At 35.4% G+C, this 22,030-nt stretch overlaps 1 protein-coding gene across 31 annotated transcripts in view; it reads left to right on the top strand.

The window, feature by feature from the left end:
- The window catches only part of LOC136856665 (rho GTPase-activating protein 45-like), a 596,905-nt gene that overhangs the window by 432,054 nt on the left and 142,821 nt on the right, over nucleotides 1-22,030 (top strand). Inside the window, exon 1 of one of the 31 annotated variants that reach the window (XM_067134716.1) lies at nucleotides 20,561-20,684. The exons of the other annotated variants lie outside the window; for them this stretch is intronic. Coding sequence (XP_066990817.1) covers nucleotides 20,623-20,684 — 62 coding nt within the window. The 5' untranslated portion in view covers nucleotides 20,561-20,622. Of the gene's footprint in view, nucleotides 1-20,560; nucleotides 20,685-22,030 lie in introns of those variants that run through there. 31 annotated transcript variants of the gene reach the window in all.

The raw sequence follows: 22,030 nt of genomic DNA, 5'->3' as shown, positions 1-22,030 counted from the left end.
CATATAGTGCCAATAAAAATAGAAATTTATGGCTCTCCCCAAACGATTTCAATCCGGAATCAGTACGGCGTGTTTTCCCATTACAAACATATTTGAATAACAAGTTTACACACATGCGATAGGCAATGATTTTTATCTATAACGTTATCAGCGGAATTGATGGTTTCAGCAGTGGATATGTAATATTTGTTTTTGAGTGACTGTCCATTGGTTCTTCAAAATTGTGGGTTTTTTTAATTCACTTATGTTTTTGGTAATAGATACAGTATTGAAATGGTTTTGTTATATTTCAGGGCCGTTTATAAGCTGTATATATATACATACATATAAATATATATATATATATATATATATATATATATAATTTATGCATATACATATGTAAACATATATATTATATATATATATATATATATATATATATATATATATATATAATGTGTTTATATATATACACATACATACATACATACATACATACATACATACATACATACATACATATTTTCACACAAACAAATGCGCAAACACACTCACACACACATGCATACAATATATATATATATATATATATATATATATATATATATATATATATATATATATATATATATATATATATATATATATATATATATATATATATATATATATATATATATACACATAAAATGTATGTATGTGTATGTTACAACATAACTCTGAAGCACATTGAGCAATTTCAACCAAACTTGATATACATATGACTTACTATCTGGAAAAGAATACTGTGAGGGTAAGACACCACTGGCACCAAAGGGAGGGTTTGGGAAGGAGGTGACATGTAACAATAACCGAAAACGACAGATATTAGTGTCTAAGCCATAGTTTTCGAGGTCACTGAGATGAATAGTGGCACACCCACTGCCCTTTAAGTCCAAGTTCAGCCCCGATAGCAAGAGGGGGTGAGAAGGGGTAAAAAATAAAATTTCAAAAATGACAGATATTAGTGTCTAAAACATAGTTTTCGAGGTTGCTGAGATGAATATTGACACTCCCAATGATCTTTAAGTCCAAGTTCAGCCCCAGTAGGGAGAGGGGTGAGATGGGGTGAAAAGTAAAATGTCAAAAATGACAGAAATTAATGTCTAATTCATAGTTTTCGAGGTTGCTGAGATGAATAGTGACACTCCCAATGCCCTTGAAGTCCAAGTTCAGCCCTGATAGGAAGGGGGATGGTTAAAGGGGTGAAAAATAAAATATAAAAAATGACAAGTTTTAGTGTCTAATCCATTGTTTCTGAGGTTGGTGAGATGAATAGTGACACTCCCGATGCCCTTTAAGTTCAAGTTCAGCCCCGATAGGAATGGGGGGCGGTGAGAAGGGGTGAAATGTAAAATGTCAAAAATGCTGGGGAATGTAATTGAAGCAACTATCTAACAGGAAAGGGTGAGGGAGAGAGAGAGAGAGTGAGAGGGAGAGGAAGTGAGAGAGAGAGAGGGAGAGGAAGTGAGAGAGAGAGAGGGAGAGGAAGTGAGAGAGAGAGAGAGAGAGATTGAGAGGGAGAGGAAGTAAGAGAGAGAGAGAGAGGGGGTATAGAGAGAGAGAGAGAGAGAGAGAGAGAGAGAGAGAGAGAGAGAATCAGTTGTCATTCAGAGTTTTCCTGGTCAGTGCCAGGTTGGTCAGTTAATATTATTATATATATATATATATATATATATATATATATATATATATATATATATATATATATATATATATATATATATATATATATATATATATATATATATATATATATATATATATATATATATATATATATACAGAAATGAACCGTGGTATAACTTAATGGATCGAAGGATATTTTTGTAATCTGGAATTTGAGACAGACAGACAGACAAAGGAAGAGAGATATAGAGAGTGAGAGAGGGACTCTATTGTGTCCCTGGTAACTGGATTATTCCTATTATAGTATGATCAAAATATGAATGGATTGTAACTTCATGATGTGAATCTAATTATTTTGTTGGACAATAGAGTCGAAAGGATTGGGTGAATATTCTGTCAGTGGCACTGAAATTTTTGCTCGATGTTTTTGGGTCGTAAATTTTATGAATTTCTCTTTCTCCCTCCTTCTCTAGTCACAAATTTAGGCAAATAAATATCGAGGCTCTCTCTCTCTCTCTCTCTCTCTCTCTCTCTCTCTCTCTCTCTCTCTCTCTCTCTCTCTCTCTCTCTCTCTCTCTCTCAGTGGTAGCACCTCTAGCTCACAACTAGACGCCCTTCTTGTCCCGAATGAGACGAGGGGGGACATGGGCACTTTCCATAAAATTCCAGCTCGCCTCTGTTGGCATAAGAAGTAAAGAAGCACCTAGTTGACAGTTGACTGTTGTGGGTCGAAGTTAGGCTCAAGGGAAAGAAAACATCTAGCTGCAAGTGATCACTGTAAACTAAATAGGAGGGTTTCGACAAGGAAATCCTTAACCCCACAGAGGTGAAACCATTCATGGGATATTTTCTTTCTCTGTTTCTCTTTTACTTGAAGAATTAGAGGAATTTATTTCTGGTGGTAGAAATTCATTTCTCGTCATAATGTGGTTCGCATTCCACAATAAGCTGTAGGTCCCGTTGCTAGGTAACCAGTTGGTTCTTAGCCACGTAAAATAGATCTAATCCTTCTGGCCAGCCAAAGAGAGCTGTTAATCAGCTCAGTGGTCTGGTTAAGCTAAGATATACTTAACTTTTTTTATTTGATTATATATCGATTGAAATAATACCAGTCAGTAAATAGTATATTGAATTGGTTGGATGTTTTAAAGGTGACGGAGCAATTAACACAGTTCGAGGAGGTTAAATTTAATTTCGGTAAAACCTTCAGCAAAAGAGAAGGATAAAAACGCAAAAACATATACAATAAGTACCCCTCATGTTCATAGGTAGGCGGGGGTTACTTAGAAGAAATACACGCTTTTTATCCAGTATAAGGCATAAAATCTTTCGAAAAAATATATGAAGCCATCCTTTAGGAAGTAAATATATATATATATATATATATATATATATATATATATATATATATATATATATATATATACAGTATATATATAAATACACACAGTATATATATAAATATATGTATATATATATATATGTTTGTATATTTATGTATATAAATATATTATTTATATATATATATTATATATATATATATATATATATATATATATATATATATATATATATATATATATATATATATATATATATATATATATCACTGACTTCCTTATACTCAAAAATATTAAACCACAGATACCATTTAATGTCGAATTCATTGTACCTTGAGAATAACTTACACCCAAAGGAATTATTATTGATTAGTGCTTCTGCGTCGTCCAGGATTCGAACTATGGCTTGCTTCAGAAACAATGACAGACTTTAACCACCCGGCTGTCAAGGTGTGTGTGACTTTAACCATATATATATATATATATATATATATATATATATATATATATATATATATATATATATATATATATATATATATATATATATATATATATATATATAGTGTGTGTGTATGCGTTTTATATAGTGAGTGATTTGCGTTTTGCCAGATTTTGTGCCAGTTTGTTGTTGTTGGTCTTGGTCTTAGTGACAGAGTAAAAGAGAGAAGAGAAAAAAACCTAAAAATTATCTTGTATATGTATAAAGCACCGTAACCAAATGAAAATTGGAAAATGGGTAATTCCTCCCCATCCGAGATTGTCCCTGTTTTCAAAATACATTATACATCTTTCCCTCAATATACAGACTTGCCCACACACACACACACACACTCATTGTTGGGTGATAGAGCCCAAAGGGGCTCTATCCTTTTTGAAATGTCCAAGGACATGATAAGATCCTCCGTCGTCTCTCATTATGAAAGATTACAAACTTTGAGACTGAGGAGGTGATGCTGCCATCTCGGCTCTTATGTGATTGATTTATTACCAGTGTTGGGCCCTTCGCGTAAAAGAAGGCATCAGCAGGGGAAGTGATTTTGGTGGTTCACAGTAATGAGGAAGTGGAATAATGATGGCGGTAATGACGTAACTATGATTAATGATCGCGAGGCTTTTTAGGTTAAGTTGATTGGCTTCATTCGATCGGTTAATTAATTATGGATACCCCTTGGGGCATTGTGCACGAGAGGTTCATATTTAGATAACGCCTCCATCACTCTGCCTCATTCCCACGTCAGACTCTTCAGTGCCAAAGATGCGGCGTGGGAGTTGCGATGCCATAGGGCAGCGCATTTATTTTTTTCTTTTCAGAATTTCCCGTTTAAATGCGGAAATTTTCCCCTTCTTCTGTGTCTCTTATATTATTTAACCAGACTCTTTAGATTGCGGATTGACCTTCACATGTAACGTCCATCCACGTCCACCTGTCTAGCGGTCGGTGACTAAGCTTATTTGGATCTTGGACTCTGAAAAAAAAAGAAGTTAGAAGGTTTATATTCCTCATTTTCTTGCAATATATTTCTTAACTTCAGTAGTGAATTCTGATTTTTATAAGGCATATATGAAAGCCAGATGCCTACTTCTTTATGAGGAGGGAATGAAATGAATGGTGATTAATTGACAATGTTGATAATGGTGATTTCATCGTTAATTGTTATTATTGGAGGCATTCTAAACAATAAACAAAGACAAACTATTACAAATAAAAAGCTTTCAACATAAAGCTCAGCCCAAGACTTGGAATTTCTTTCTGTTATTATACGAGTGACATAAGCTTAGAGAAGCAATCTGATAAAATAGAAAGGACGCTTAAAAAGGACCGCTTGTACCCATTTGAAAAATAGACACTTCAAGTGACGAACATCAGAATCGATGACCATGCAAGGAATACAGGAGAAAAACGAAGTTCCAATAGTGGGTCAAATGTTCATTAAATAATAATGTGATAACAATGATCAATATAAGGCAGTAGTGATAATGATGATGACAACGAAAGGCTGCTACGTAAGGATGACTGAATGTAATTGGCCGCCGAAGCCTTGTGGTCTTGCCTTTTTAAGGTGCGTGGTTAGATCCCGGTTTTGGATAGGTACCGTCATTCTCGGGGAGTCCAGAAACGGGTATTGGAGAAGCGAGTAACAATTAAAACTTCGTCGCTAAGCACTGCTGGAACCGAAAACGTTTACCTTCTGGCACCAGCCCTTATTAACTGGAAAGGTCGTATGGAATTTATATATATGTATATATATATATAAATAAATATGTATATACACATATATATATGTGTATATTTATTTATTTTTATATTTATTTAATTTTTTCACGGAATCAAATAACTTTTATTCTTGTCCATTTATTGGTCGTCGTTTTCCTAATTAGCGGTTGTATAAATATGCAGTATATATATATATATATATATATATATATATATATATATATATATATATATATATATATATATATATATATATATATATATATATATATATATATATACATATGTGTATAAATATATATATGTATATATATAAAAAAGAGAGAGAGAGAGAGAGAGAGAGAGAGAGAGAGAGAGAGAGAGAGAGAGAGAGAGAGAGAGAGAGAGAAGGAAAAGGGAATGATGATGATACCTGAACCTTTCGTTCCTCGTCTGCTTCGTCTCCCGACAAAGCGTTGGTTGTTTAAAAAGCAACGCAGTACAGATGAGAATGTATGGACTAAGATGGAGGAAGACTTTTAGGGACTATACAGTAATCTTGGAAATGTAGTTTGAGTTTTTGTGTGGCATAGGTACTTTTCTATCTATCTATCTATCATATATATACATATATATATATATATATATATATATATATATATATATATATATATATATATATATATATATATATATATATATATATATATATATATATATATATATATATATATAATAATAATTTGAAACCGCTAATAAGGATAACAAAAAAAAAAAAAAAAAGAATCGTTAGAAAAACAAAAAGAGCCAGTTGGATGTGAAGAAAGTCACGAAAGGATTACGTAAAGATAGCCTTCTCTGGGTCACAGGGTATTTATGAGGACGGGTCAACGAAAATATAACCCACCAAATATTTGGGGTCAATGTTGACAAACTCCAGGAGGAGTTCGTTTCACCTTTCACCCACAGTCAGGTTTGCCTTTTTCCAACCTAACAATTTGTCTTTGTTTCTTTTGATGTGTATAATTTGTCTTAGTGCTAGTTTGATAATTCCCCTTTATTATTTTAAGTTGAAGTTCTGAGCAGACTAGTTTTATTTGCTTACCAAAACGAATCTTCAAAAATGTGAGAGATTTTTAAAAATAAATGCAGCTTTTTTCCATTTGTCCAATTTGTCAAAAATGAGACATTCAGAAATATATTTCTTTTCAACAAAATGCAGTAAATTCGGAAAAAAATTAAATTTTAAAAATCTTATTAATTAGTTCTTAGGAGTGCTTGGCATTTTTATATGAAACACACTTTTTTTTTTATTTAGAAGAACATAATTCTTTAATAGAGTGCCTATGTCCAAAAATACAAATTTTGCAACAAATTATACTGTTGTCCATTTTTATATATATATATATATATATATATATATATATATATATATATATATATATATATATATATATATGTGTGTGTGTGTGTGTGTGTGTGTGTGTGTGTGTGTGTGTGTGTTTATATTGAGAGAGAGAGAGAGAGAGAGAGAGAGAGAGAGAGAGAGAGAGAGAGAGAGAGAGAGAGAGAGAGAGAGAATGATTTTCAAACAACACCTCTTTTCGAAAATAGACGAGAGCACCGCAAGGGCCCAATAAATCTGAGAGGATTTGTTCCCTGTATTAATGGCAGACACTTGTGCTGCCTGTGGAAGGCAGAAGTGTCATGGTATTCCTGGAATCTGGAGGGAATCTCCAGACTGGAATTCGGGAAAGAATGATCGGGACAGGCTTCGGACGTTCACCGTCCCGATGCAATTGCTTAGGATTAAAGGCCTCGTGTATGTGTTTGGCTGAAGATTGCATCTCTCTCTCTCTCTCTCTCTCTCTCTCTCTCTCTCTCTCTCTCTCTCTCTCTCTCTCTCTCTCTTACTAACAGACCTCTGGTCGTGCTGTGAATCTTATTTATTACTGAAACGTGGTTTTGTCTCTTTTAACTGTCTTTAAAATTCCAGTATACCTTAACTTTGAATTAGGGAGTTAGTTGTTAGTTCATTTTTGTGTATCGTAACATGGGCTGAAATGAGAGAGAGAGAGAGAGAGAGAGAGAGAGAGAGAGAGAGAGAGAGAGAGAGAGAGACGCAAGCGTCCTATCAGTACTCCAGTAAGATGTATTCAATCATATAATTGAAATCAGAGGAAATGTACGAGGGAATCCTCGCCTCACCGTCATAACGCATTCATAACTTCCCTCATTCAGACACTACCAGAATTTAGGGTGGAAGAAATAATTCCTGATTTGTAAACAACGAAACATTTGCCTTAAATATAGGCTCAGATCTAATGCACTGCACTGTCTCTCGTTCTTGCCCTCAATTTTCAGCTAATGTACCCGTCTCATTCAACCAAGAGCAACTGGTTCTGCTTTACTTTCGATGGCTGTCTGAATTTTCCTTCGTAGTTTCATCACAGGATGTCTGGTTAGCGAACTTTAATTCCTAATAACTTACTGATATGAATATGTCGGTTTGTATTCCATTGGTCGGTTAGTGTTTTCAACACCGTCCACTATAATAGTCTTGCAGTTTAGATTTACTTTTGGAACTGATGCCCACCTTCATGAAATGAATTTTCGTAGGTCCGGCTACGCGGAGGAAGCAACTCATGTCAGTGAAACTTACTAGTTTCACTGGTCTTAGAATTTTATGCAGGAAATAGTATTTAATAGGATTGTTATTTGTCAAAACGTTCCAGGTATTGAAATGAAATAAACCAAAACCCCAATTAAAGGCCTTGTTGATGTATATATAATCCCTGGCATGAGAGGAAAAATCATTGAGAGATAAGCATAAGAAACTAAGCAAATAAAGGCAAGAAGAGAGATAAGCATAAGAAAATAAAGGCAAGAAGAGAGATAAGCATAAGGAACTAAGAAAATAAAGGCAAGAAGAGAGATAAGCATAAGAAACTAAGAAAATAAAGCAAGAAGTAATGGCAGAAAAATCGTTTTGTACATAGGTTATCACCAGCGGATAACTAATTTAGATTTAGTGTCTGTGCAGGCTGGACCTGAAGGACAAAACTGCGGTTAGAAGGCGTCTTATTGCAATGGAGTAAGACCAGAAATCTGCCGTGCGCTGAGATGTCACCTTCAAGGAGAGAAAACTTAGAGTTGTACCTTATGACTTGACCTAGACGTCACTTGAAGGGTTGTAAGGTTGTGTGACACGTTGTCCACCTCTCCATCCCCTCTCCTACCACTCTCTCCCCTTGTACCTTTAATAGGGGACGGGTATGTGTAAAGACCTTTGGTGTCTCATGGGATGGTTCCTCCTTGATTTTGCCAAGTCGGTCTCCCTCACTTCTCCAAATAAAGACTATTCACAGTTCTTTTTTTCCTAAGTCGACTGGTTCAGTCTATTCATCTATTCTGCATGTCATAATTTGACTGGCTTATTCCATTTATAATGTCTGTTCTTCATAAGACTTAACTTTCTTACACACTTATGATGCCCATTCCATTTGCTAAAAATCCGTTTTCCAGCAAGTGGAGATGTGGGCGCTGGGATGGGGTTGGCGATCCACAGGACTCGACGCCAGAGAAAGACCCTCCATGATAGCGTGCATTAGTAACTTCTTAAGCTTACCATTTTAAACTTTGGTATACCACTCGTGCAGGATAAATGATTTTTCTCTAATGGTAACGGTAGAAAGAAAAATAATCTTGGAGTCACTAACGTTAAATATCCAAGTCTTGAGCATTTTAAACTTCTTCAATGCCGGCGTCGACGCCTACATTATGTTATGACGCCAACTTGAAATGAAAGGTCAATCAACCAGACAGCTTCTATGTTTGTGTTTTCTTTGCCCAATCCCTCTGTATGAAATCTAGCCACCACAACAACTCGATAATGATGTAACAGTAAACTTCCAAAGTCACGGAATGCGAGTGGTCGTGCGCTTACCAAGGTTACTCGGGCGTGTCTTTAGGTCAAGGTTGATATTTACATTTCATAGTTTATATAAATAGCTTTGTTTTTTCGTCTGTATTTTACCATACCTTTCTTTTCATGACCTTGCTTTTCTGCAGAACTTTGCTTTATTCCATATGAATAAATCCACATCTTGAATAATAATAATAATAATAATAATAATAATAATAATAATAGTAATAATAATCGTTGAGGTTTTTTAAAGACGTCAACGTTTCAAGCCGCATCGTCGACGTATCCTTAAATTCTTAAATTGCAATGTATTAAGGTTTAGTAAAAATCATCAGAAACAAATCCTTCGGGCCAGCTCTGTTAACTCAGTGGCATGGTTAAACTAATTATTGGTGATAATTTTCGATCGCCACGACCCACGTAGTTGCCAAAACCTCCGTGACAGAATATTCCTCTCTACAGTTCGGGGTTGTAAACATACTAAATTATTGCAATATCAGTGAGTCTTTCATAAAAAATCTTCTTGCCAAGGAACTCAAGAAAATAAAGTTAAGAGATGAACCAACTTTCAAATGCCTCTGTTAAGACGGGGTGGGTTCGTTCTGGTTAGAATGGGCTCGTCAGTCGGTATATATAATAATAATAATAATAATAATAATAATAATAATAATAATAATAAGTGGAACAAATCGAAGATCATCCCTATGACTGGGGCAGTTTCATTGGTTAAATCAAGGACCAATATTGAATGGCAAAAGATCAGTTAAAATGACAAGTTAATTTTAAAGGGCCCATGACAAAAGTGCTCAGGCCAGTGAATTAGACCTTTTTGTAGTTTATGGATTTATGAGTCAACTATGTAGGCCTACCATTCGTCGCGACTGACATAAGCACTGTTATTTTCTTCGGATAATTCATTCGACATGACATTAAACGTCCAAAGAGATTATGGACTGTACCGTGTTTGTTCATATATGCTCATGTACAGTATATATAAATAGGTTTTCGATGACTTTCCCATATGCTAAGCCATGCATATCGCTTAATATCGAATTCATTATACCTTGGAAATAACTACACCCAAGGGGCAGTTATAATTGAGAAATGCTTCTGCGTAGGCTGCGTGCAGTTTCACCTATCAATTAAAATTTATCTGTGTAAGTTATTCCCAAGGTTTAGTAAATTCGAAATTAAGTGATGTTCATGGCTTAAAATTTGTGAGTATAAACAAAGTCGTGAGGTTATTTTTGCCAAAATATAATAATATATATATATAATATATATATATATATATATATATATATATATATATATATATATAGTATATATATATTATATATATATATATATATATATATATATATATATATATATATATATATATATATATATATAATTTTTATGTATGTATGTATATATATCAGTTGCGTCACTGGTGAAGAAATAACCTACTGGTTGTACGTCCTTATCGATCAAGACTTACATCCAGTATTTTATTTCCTCCCCACTGGTTTTAAGTGACGTGTAAATCACGAGTTGTTGTGTTTTGATTTTATATATATATATATATATATATATATATATGTGTGTGTGTGTGTGTGTGTGTGTGAAAGATTAAAAACATTAATCAACAGTAAAATTTCTGAATTTTAAAAAAATAATCTGACAACTGCTCTGAACCCACAAGAATGGGCAGGGAAAAAGATTTTCCCGTAATCCTGACAAAAACGAACTGTAGATTCGTGTTCATGAATCTTTTAAGTACGTATGCATTTGTGGAATGCAGTTGACATAGTGCATGGGATTCTGAGTATCCTGAATATCCCCCTCGTATACACGCTTCAGGTAGGATTTTTCTCTCGGAGAGAAGGGATTATCTTGAGGTCAAAGTGATCGTTTGCTTAGGATGCCCTTTTCGTTGAACTTTTGGATGCTGGTGTTTGGACACTCTCTCTCTCTCTCTCTCTCTCTCTCTCTCTCTCTCTCTCTCTCTCTCTCTCTCTCTCTCTCTCTCTGGGAGGGCTTTTGTATAGTTTCATTCTGCCAATATTTTATTTATCATTGTGTTAATTCTTCCCATTAATATTATTATATTCTTGTGTTCTTCTTATTATTATTATTATTATTATTATTATTATTATTATTATTATTATTATTATTATTATTATTATTATTATCATCATGTCCCATATATTATAGTCCCTGCTTTAGAAAACAAGGAATAAAAGAAGTGACTCCGCCTTTTGTAAGTTGATAGATTATGGGCATCGTGGAAAACGAAAGCAGTGAAAGAGTTCGAAAGATTTTTCACTCATCCGTCTTTTATCTTCCCCTGTATGGTAATGTTTTTATCTCCGTTATGAAGGAGTCTCCCTCCGCCCGTATTTCACTTTTTAAAAATCTTATCATAATTTTTTTCATGGGAAAGGTGAGAATGCTCGCATTGTCATAAAGCTAGTGTCTTTCGTAAAGAGGTCTTTGCTGGACGTCCTCCATTTGTTACTTGGATTTTGTTGGCTTTCATCACCATATAATTCAGGGCAAGTCAGAGGTTGTTTCATAATTACTTCTTTATGTTGAATGAAACGAGCAAGGTTTGGAGAGCATGCAAGGTTTGAGTACTGTATTCTTGTACTTGATATGTCTTGATACATAATTTTTTAATTGTCTTTAAATGGAAAGTGGTATGCAAAATATATTGCCTTAGTAACATCTTTCATTTGAACGATGTTGAGCCACTCTTCAGTATGTAGGTTAGTTTCCTAAGCGAGGCAACCCTTTTGGGCACCTGTGTATTGGGGATCTGTCTTTTGATGCTGCATCTTTCACAGTCACATGAGAATAATAGTGTCCTTAGAGGAATTGCGAATGGCTGATAAAAATGTAGAGAAGTTACAAATGTAAAATAATTAAATAACGACCGTGAGTGTTCAGTAAAGTAGCCTCTTGGAGGCATTGCGTAGTTCAAAACTTTGTAGTTCTCTGTGAGATATACATAACAGATAAAAAAGTTCAGATATCTAAAGTTCTAAGACCTTTGTACAATACACACACACACACACACACACACACACACACACACACACACACACACACGCAGAGCAAAAAGGCAAATAGAACCCCGGATGAAAAACGAATGTATTTATAGAAGCACGAGTGATATGGAGGTTGGGGAAGACCTATGCCAGGCCAACCTAAGCAGTTTTCTCTTTAAACAAACACTGGAAGTGGGATGATGGTCAGATACTTTTTTCTTTCTAGTCCCCTCCACTTCATCTTCCTCGCAATGAGAGAGAATAGACAGAGGGAGAAAAAATAGCTGACTTATCTTTGAGAGAGAGAGAGAGAGAGAGAGAGAGAGAGAGAGAGAGAGAGAGAGAGAGAGAGTAACCTGTGGGATATAAACCTTTGGTTATTTTCTGTTGTCTTCATAATGCGCAGCAATGTACACATTATTACATTAACATATAGCAGGCAGTTTTAGGTAACGTGGCTAATTAGGAATATCATAGTATTCAAGGCTTACAGAAAGTTGATGGCAGAGACAGTAGAATATATCGCATTTCAGGCTTTATCTTATTGTTACTACTAGATTTTTATCTCTCAAAGTACCAAAGGTTTCAATTTTATTTCCTTTTTATGAAGTTCGTGAGTTCACTTAGAAAATTTCCTTCCTGCTGAAGAATGGAAGTTGCGGATGGACTTTCATTTCACGCGTTGTGGAGAGAGGGAGAGAGAGAGAGAGCTTTTTCATTTAATGGATTCTGTATTTTTTTTTAGAATTTTAGCCAGGGAACCCTCTTGTAAGGGCTTTGCTTAGAATTAAGTTAGTTTTATTATAATTTACGTCTTTTAATTAGCGAATGTCGTAAAAACTGTACTGTTTTGTTGGTGAAATTAGTGTCATAGTAATAAGATTGATAATAATACTCATAATTATTATTAATGCCCGAACTTTAAAGTGGCACAAGCACAACACATTATTGTGTAAATAGATCGAAGAGAATAAAGAAATACAAAAAATGAAGGTAAATTAACAAACAGCTGAAGGTAAACGGTTGCATGTAAATTAGGCCTAGAGGACATAATTTCCAGTTTAAACCTAGCTTTATTGCATTCTTGCCAGAGTACTCCGGTATCCTTGAATAGGCCCTGTTGTAGACCCCATCTGTGCGTCTGGCATTCATAGGATAATTAATGTGTATTAATTAGCCCATTTCGCCTCGGGCCTTAATAAATTGTACTTCATTAGAAGGGGTTATGATATAGTTAGGCCTACGCGTGTATCTGTGGTAAAGGGATTCAGTGATGGCGTGCTAATGAAAACTGCCGGTGCCTTTTTCAACCTGAGGGAGAAGTGCCTATGACGCAGGAAAAAGACGTACAGTGTATATCTAAACTTTTGACCTGAAAAAAATCGCTACATGTTTATAGTTAACTTATGACCTCAAAAAATCGCCGAATTTCAGGACTAATCTCCTATATTTTTAGAGACACGATACTGTCACTTCCAACATGATTCTGATTTTCTCTATTGTTCTAATTGTAAATATTCGCTGACTGCATAACCAAAAGGTGGAAGCTCATGCGGTTTACTACCCGAGATCGTTACTATACAGTTTTGTCCGGCCTGGTCTACATACGGACACCGGGTCGCCTACTCACTGACCTCTTGGTAAAAAATAAGTTTACCATTTTCAGTTTAGCAGATTTTCACCAACCGTTGTATTTATTTCAGTCGAGTGGTTTCAAGCTGTGGAATTCCCGCTGAGGTGATCATATATTTTTCATCTGGCCCCAGAAGAAATTGGAAGATGTTTACGTTAGCCCGGCAGCAGGTGTTAGGAATGTGGTTGCTAAACAAACGCCCTTTTTCTTTACATTAGAGTTTGTATTGTTCAATTTTATTCTTGTTTCGTATGAATGGATAATAATAATAATAATAATAATAATAATAATAATAATAATAATAATAATAATAATATTATTATTATTATTATTATTATTATTATTATTATTATTAATAATAGCAGAATTTTGTTGTAATTATCAAAGGATAGTTTTTACATCGAAAACTTTTGACGTTAAACGAGATAGTTCGCTTATGAATCTGTGAGTACAACTCACCGATTGCTAAGCGTACTATCTGTAATATATAAGTAAATAAAAGTAAATAAAGAAATGCACTGTAATTATATATACACATATATGTATGTATGTATGTATATATACAGTATATATGTATATACGCAAACAGATATATGTGTGTACATATGTATGTATATACCGTATATATATATATATATATATATATATATATATATATATATATATATATATATATATATATATATATATATATATATATATATATATATAAAATATATATATCGAAGAAAAAATATGATAAGCAAAAATTTTTCTTTGCAATTAGTTATCAGTAACTCAATTTAAAAGAACTTATACGCAAACATACGCGATACAAAACATTTTTCGAATAAATTCCAAATTCCGAGTAACACTTGAAACACTGAATTTGCGGAGCGCCACTAAGTGGTGTCTTGAATGGCCTCGGGAATGGTGCCTGAAATCAGGCTTATTCAGTTTGTTTCCTGAAGCTTGGCCATGAATTATGATTCCAGGGGGATATTAGGAGGAAATTACAAATGATACAGCAATTTCTCTCTCTCTCTCTCTCTCTCTCTCTCTCTCTCTCTCTCTCTCTCTTCTGGTTAGATGAAGGAATTGTTTACACGTTTTCCATGTTTGAACTCTCTCTCTCTCTCTCTCTCTCTCTCTCTCTCTCTCTCTCTGGGTCTTTTTCAATGAAACGATTGCGATGATTTTGGTTGTGACGTCAAATGAATATGAATGATGTTATGTTAAATAAAAGTTTTTTTTCCTAGTGTCTTACCGATGTTGTTGTCTTGCTGGTTTTCTGTCTTACTTAATGATAAGAGAATACCTTATTAATATTTTATGAATAGCTTCACCCCAATGGACCGAGGATTATCTTGTCAAGGTCCTCCCGTTTGAAGAAGGATATTACAACTGAGCAATGAACATCTACGTTTAGCGTTTCTGCTCTCTCTCTCTCTCTCTCTCTCTCTCTCTCTCTCTCTCTCTCTCTCTCTCTCTCTCTCTCTCTCTCTCTCTCCTTTCACCCTAGCTGCCACCTGATCATGCACCTAATTCCCTGTGTATGTCAGCAAAGGGATGCTGGCTCGTCCGCTTCAAGAATCGAACTCGGGTCCGTCATTTGGTGAATCCAGAGAAAGAGAGAGAGGTTACCTGATGGTGATCTTTTGCACCCCACCTGGGATAGGGCACTGTCTCGTTGAGGCCTACCCCTGTGTAGACTTAGTTACCACTAATTGCAGTTTATGAAAGCATTGAGTTGAAAAAGAAGGGCAAAGATTTCCAGTTTCCATGGGTGCAGTTTTAGTTTTGGAATCAAGCCCTCTTGATATTTTAGATGTATAGAATGTTATAACGTTTATGTAACACTCGATGCTACTTAGTTTCAGTAACTTCAGTCTAGACTGGTGCAGATGGTTGTGCAAGTTTTCAACCTGTTTCCTAGAAATAACACAGTATGCCGTCCAGTCTATCTATTTGGCTTTAGTTGGTTGTGGAACGATACTGGAGAGCTCGAGTCTGTGATTAGCCTAATCAGTATCACTTAATGCACATGGTGCAGGTATCTCTGAAAAAGTTGTCAGTATCCTTGCGGACTGCTTGCGACAGTTTGCCATGATTCTCTCACTATGGATAGACCATGTTTGTTTTAGTTCTTCATTGGAGGGGTGGGTAAAACTTTCGGCTAGCACGCTGTTGGCCCAGCGTTCGACTCTCCGAGCGGCCAATGAAGAATTAGAGGAACTTACTTCTGGTGATAGAAATTCATTTCTCGTCATGATGTGGTTCGGATTCCACAATAAGCTGTAGGTCCCGTTGCTAGGTAACCAGTTGGTTCTTAGCCACGTAAAATAAATCAAATCCTTCGGGCCAGCCCTAGGAGAGCTGTTAGCCAGCTCAGTGGTCTGGTTAAACTAAGATATACTTAACTTAGTCGTCAGAGATGATGACTCCCAGGTCTTTTATGTAATGTTCTGTCGTAGAGGTTTTGCCATCTGGGTCAAGGTATCTTGCCAAGGTATATGTGCTCGAATTTGCCCCTCCTGAAGTTTGTTTTGTTTGTTTCCTCCCAGGGATTGACTTTACTGTGTAATTCATTCTGAAACTGTTCATTTTTTTTCCTCATGAGCCTGGTAAGGCTGAGACACCGGAGGCCTCGACAAATAAAGACAATTGAACTTTCCAAGTTGTCATCAGTGTCCTAATATGACTTGAACTGGTTTGGATAATGCTCATTTAGTGTTCGGTTTGAGAGAAAATATGAGGTCACGCTCCTAAAGGTCATTGTATACATTTTTCTTTAGGCTTGTTGCATAGTATGAAGTGATCACCTTTGTCGAAAGCTTTGGCAAGGTTGACATAAATAATCTAAATTTCTGTACCTGATTCTAGAATTGTGATCATTGACTATTGTTTAGTTGATTTGCTGTCATACTGTAGATCTCCCCTGTACTCGTATAAAGTCCTGTTGGCTGGTAGGGAGGAGATCGTTATTGGTTAGATGTTTGACAGTTGCTCTCCTTATGATTTTCTCAGATTTTTATAAGGAGGGACTTTAGCGATACAGATGGTATGATTTTGGGAGATAATGTGAACTGGCTGTAGTGCTGGATAAGAGATTTCTTGCTCTAAGATATTTGCAGTATCTTTATTTTTTAAGATTGTCACTCTAAGAAATAAATGGTTTCCTCAGTTCAGTTAAGCATCTTTGCCAGGAAGTGGTCTGATCCAGCTGCAGAGTTAATTTTAAGAGAGTCGATTTCTTTTCCAATATTTTAAGACAGGAAGAGCCTCAATCCATGTCATATATTCGTGTTTTCTCCAGCTTGTTGTCGGCTTCCAGAGAATTTATTACACATTGTTCTGTCTGCAGTATTTTAGCTGATATTCTGAGGGTACGGCTTGAAGTTGGTGTGTCGACCTTAGTTTTTAGATTCTCTTTTCACTGCTAAGATAAGAATCACCAGTATCTCGGGATTATATAGGTTGTCCTGTCTGGTAGTTTTCTATAACTAGATCAAAGTTTGTCTAACTATTCACACCCCTTTACTGTAATAATTAGAAGGGCTTATTTGGTGATAAGGACTGAAAGGAGGCATTGTGGGTGATGTCAGGCATGAGTTCAGCTGAACATTTTGTAGTGCCACATGTTTTTAGGCAGTGATCAAGGAGAGCTGAGGGTTGCCAGAGGTACAGTTTAGGCAGTTATGATAAATAGTGAAAATTAAACGAGTGTGTTTTCTTCTCCTGACTATGTATGCCTCATCCGTGGTGGACCAAGTTCGCATCATCTATCTTTGGGTCAGGTACTGACAGATGCTCTTCATCAACTTCCATTTCACCATTACTGACAGATGATGGTAGATTGGTTACTGGTTACCTAAACGGGAAAATCCGAACCACATTAAGCGAGAAATTAATTTCTTCATCAAGCTAATTCTTTTTGAAGCTAAGCGATAAGCTGATGATACTTGTCATCCTGAACCTATCCTTACAAAATTTGCATTTTGCTATAGGAATGTTAAGAAAATTCTTGATAATCTTGATAGCTGGGATAGAGAAGATCCTGATGGTTACTTCCCTTTGTTATGTAAAAAGGCTTCTAGTTTGTTGTCTCTCCAGATTAGTATATTCTATAGATTTTTAGGTCGACGTAGTATCTTTGCAGATGAGTGCAAGTTTAGTAATACAGTGCCTGTTCCAAAGAGTGGCATATTTGCAGACTGTAGTAACTACAGACCAATTTCTATTCTCCCTGTGCTTTCCAGATTTGTAGAAAAACTATGTGGAATTTAAAGGATTGTTAACTGATAGTCAATATGCATATATATTTAGATTTGACATGCCATTTGCAAGAGAACCTTGTTAAGGGTTTAGGTTGTAGAGTAATTCAAAAAGATTATAGTGCTGCTTTTGATTTAGTAAATCACAAGGCACTTATTTACAACCTTCAGAATCTTGGAGTGGGTGGATATGTTTTAGGATTACTTTAAGATTTCCTTACAGGTAGGCAGCAGCAAGTTGCTGTTGATGGGATCTTTAGGAAACCAAGACCTGTTGTGTTCGTAGTTTCACAGGGTAGTATTCTTGGTCCGAGGTTATTTTTAATGTATACAAATGCTATGGATGTTGGCCCGGTAAACAAGATTGTTCATTATGCTGATGGGTATAGTAATGTCTCCACTTATGATAGATGAAGCTGTCCTTAGTCTCAATCATGACACGTAGCGGATTAGTGAATGGTGTACTTGGTGGGGTTTTAGGCTGAACTCCAGTAAAATAAAAACCCTATTGATTAGCAGATCTCATACAGATTTTCCACCCCATCCTTTCATTCAGGTGGATAGAACTCTACTGCATGAACCTGATGCTTTAACTATTTTTGGTGTAACTTTTGACTCACATCTTACTTTTGAGACACATCTAATGAAAGTGTCAGCAAATGCCAAGTGAAAGGTATTGTACATACGGCCTCATATATTTATAACTGATGAAATCAGTGCAGCCTGTTTTAGGTCATTTGCCCTTCCTTTACTAGAATACTGTTCTCCGGTGTGATTGTCTGCCTCTGCCAAAGATTTATCTCTTTTAGAGTGGATCGCATTGGTAGGTTTCTGTTTCTTAACACTAGCAGTTATGACCTAGACCATGGACGGATGGTCTCTTGTTTGTCAATTTTTCATAATTTTTATTTTAACAAATCTTTCCCTGATCCTCTTTTCTTGCCGAGAGCAACTAGATTTACTGAACAGCAGCTGCAGTATGCAGTAAATGCGCCTTGCTGTGGAACTTCTCAGTTCCAGAGGTCCTCTGTTCCTTGCAACATTGGGCTGTGGAAGTTTTCCTGAGGATGTCGTGCATATGGAACTTACAGAGTTCAAGCGAAGATGCAACGCGTTACTACCCTAAAATAATTCTTGTTCATTTTTATCTTGAAACAACATTGGGCTGTGGAAGTTTTCCTGAGGATGTCGTGCATTTGGATGGAACTTACAGAGTTCAAGTCATCTTAAAGTGAAGATGTCAAACGTGATGACCAGGCAAAAGTGAGGGTTATTCACATCAACCTAAAATAATTCTTGCATTTTAATAATTGACTTACATTTTTATCTATCTATCTATCTATCTATCAGACAATCTATCTATCCATATATATATATATATATGTATATATATATATATATATATATCAATTAATTTGTTAAATTTTCCTTTTCTAGATAAATAATATCTTCTTTCTGTATTTCCCAATACCTTGTGTTACTTCTTTCTGAAGCTTGAGTTTCAAGTCAGTGGCCCCTGTGGGCTTGTTCCATATGAGTTTGGTTCATGTCTTGAATAATAATGATAATAAATACTCAATTCCATTTATCAGTAAGAATATAAAATCTTCCAGTATCAATGTATGTGGACTGGGTGAACCAAGTTAATTTATTACTGATACCATACTGTTTATAATGTTGTCTGTAGAGGGCTGCTCCACTGGTAGGCTCTGATAGAAAATGCTTTGGCCGTATTGTGGGAAGGGGGAATGATATGCCATTAAGATGACAAAGTTTAACTCTACTAAATGAAATGCTAGCGAAATACATATGTTATCATGTTCTCTTGTATGAGCAGAATTGTCTTGATGTGAATAACCCCTCACTTTTGCCGGTCATCACGGTTTGACAATGTTTGAATCACTTTCGACGAGGAATTCAACTTTTTTCGTTTTTCCATCCAAATGGCTCTCAGTGGAAGGCAAGGAACATACAATTTTAAATTTCTGCTGTCCCTGAAACGTAAGCGCAGACTGATAGTGTGTGTTTCCATAAATCTGCTTTTCTGGTACCGAATTACTGATGAAATATTTTTCTTGTGACTAAGCGATTTTTTTTATATTGGTTTAAAAGATGACTTTGTAAAATGGAACAATGTTTTCGAGATCAAGAAATTAGAAACACTCCGGGGGAGGGAGGCGATATTGAAGTGGCCATATTAAGGGAAAAAATAAAAATCGTTCTCATAAAAATGGAAACCTTGTGGCCCTGAAGGAATGACCCTAGCCGCCATGAACCTGAGGGAAACTGATTCTGCGAGGAAAAATGGCACCTGTGCCCTGTGACTGAGAGGTCATTGTAATCCTCCTTCCATGGCGGGGAGATAAGTTTGGAACTGTGGTCCTTCAAAAACCACCCCTTTGTTCAGGTATATCAGAGGTCAAAATCCCTTTAAACCTCCGTCAAAGGAAAAACGGACACGTCGGTCGCTCAGAAACTAACCTCTCTAGCTGGATACCACAGAAGTCAAATCCCCGCGCCTCCGTCAGGAAATAAGGCACGGCACTCACTCAAAAACCGCCACTATTTTGGTGTACTCCAGAGGACAAAATGCCTTGCTACAGCTTTTCCTCCCCTGGCATAAGTCCGGGGATAAGAAAAGCCATATACAGGTGAGACGACAGAAGTCTTCGGTTTTTTCTTATTCACATTTTTCTTTCCTTTTTTCCTATTTTTTTTTCCTTTTTATCTTGAATAGCTCTCGTTCTGAGTGGCCGTGTTGGATACTCACATTTGGCACTAGTGATAGGATTTAGAATACGTCTGATTTTTTTTTTTACTTCAAACATAAGTGTGTATATGTATATGTATTTATATATATATATATATATATATATATATATATATATGTATATATATATATATATATATATATACATATATATATATATATATATATATATATATGTATATATATACACATATACATGTGCATATATGTATACATATGAATATATATATATATATATATATATATATATATGTATACATATGAATATATATATATATATATATATATATATATATATATATATATATATATATATATATATATATATATGTCTGTGTGTATAGATTTATACACTGCTCCGTATTTCTATCATGTGTTTATGTAGAGCATGAGGTTACTTGACTTTCTCCAAAGTTTACTTTTATTTTATTACAGTGTTCGGGATTCACGTAGAAAGACTAATGTGTGTAAGCGGGTGTTTATGAACAGATATTGGTTATATTGAACAAATTTTTAATTTTCCCCTCTCATCAATATTCTCTCTTCTCTCTCTCTCTCTCTCTCTCTCTCTCTCTCTCTCTCTCATAGTCATAAGTTCTGCCTACAAAGTAGATTGCATGCTCGTACTTTTGCATTTCATCTTTGTACTCGTTTTTGTGTCCACTCTTGCAGGACACTGGAAGGGCAGCTGCGTCATTCTCAAAACGGTATTCCTTCGCACCGGAAACGCAGGGCCATTTCGAACTGGAAGAGAACCAATTTTTTGTGAACAAAAGTTTGATTCGGAGATTTACATGTTTTATGTCATCGCTGAGTTTGATTTTGCTGTTACCGACAAGAAAAGATGCTAAGTAAAACAAAAACTACTGACTGTGTTTGGAAGTCGCTGTTTGGGCAGTCTGTAGTTGTATTTGGATTTCTCTTCATTCGTCTGTGTTTCCTAAGTTATTTTCGTCTGTTTTTGTTTCGCCATTAATTTGTTATGTTAGCTTGCCTGTTTTGCATGCCCGTCTCGATTATAATAGCAAGAAGAACGATCTGAAAACATGTTAAGAAAATTGTCATTGTGATATCAACATAGAGTAAAATATATTCTTTAGTTTTACACTTTTTGGGTGGGGAATCTGTACAACATGCAATGAATTCAGTATTTTTCCAACAGTGATGAAGATTATAATACAAGAAGAACTGACATTCTCCATAGATAATTTCTTTGCACAATTATTA

This window comes from Macrobrachium rosenbergii, chromosome 36 (assembly GCF_040412425.1).
Source record: "Macrobrachium rosenbergii isolate ZJJX-2024 chromosome 36, ASM4041242v1, whole genome shotgun sequence".
Lineage (NCBI taxonomy): Eukaryota > Metazoa > Arthropoda > Malacostraca > Decapoda > Palaemonidae > Macrobrachium > Macrobrachium rosenbergii.
Note: the sequence above shows the minus strand (reverse complement) of the source record. Positions and strands in the feature narration are given on the sequence as shown.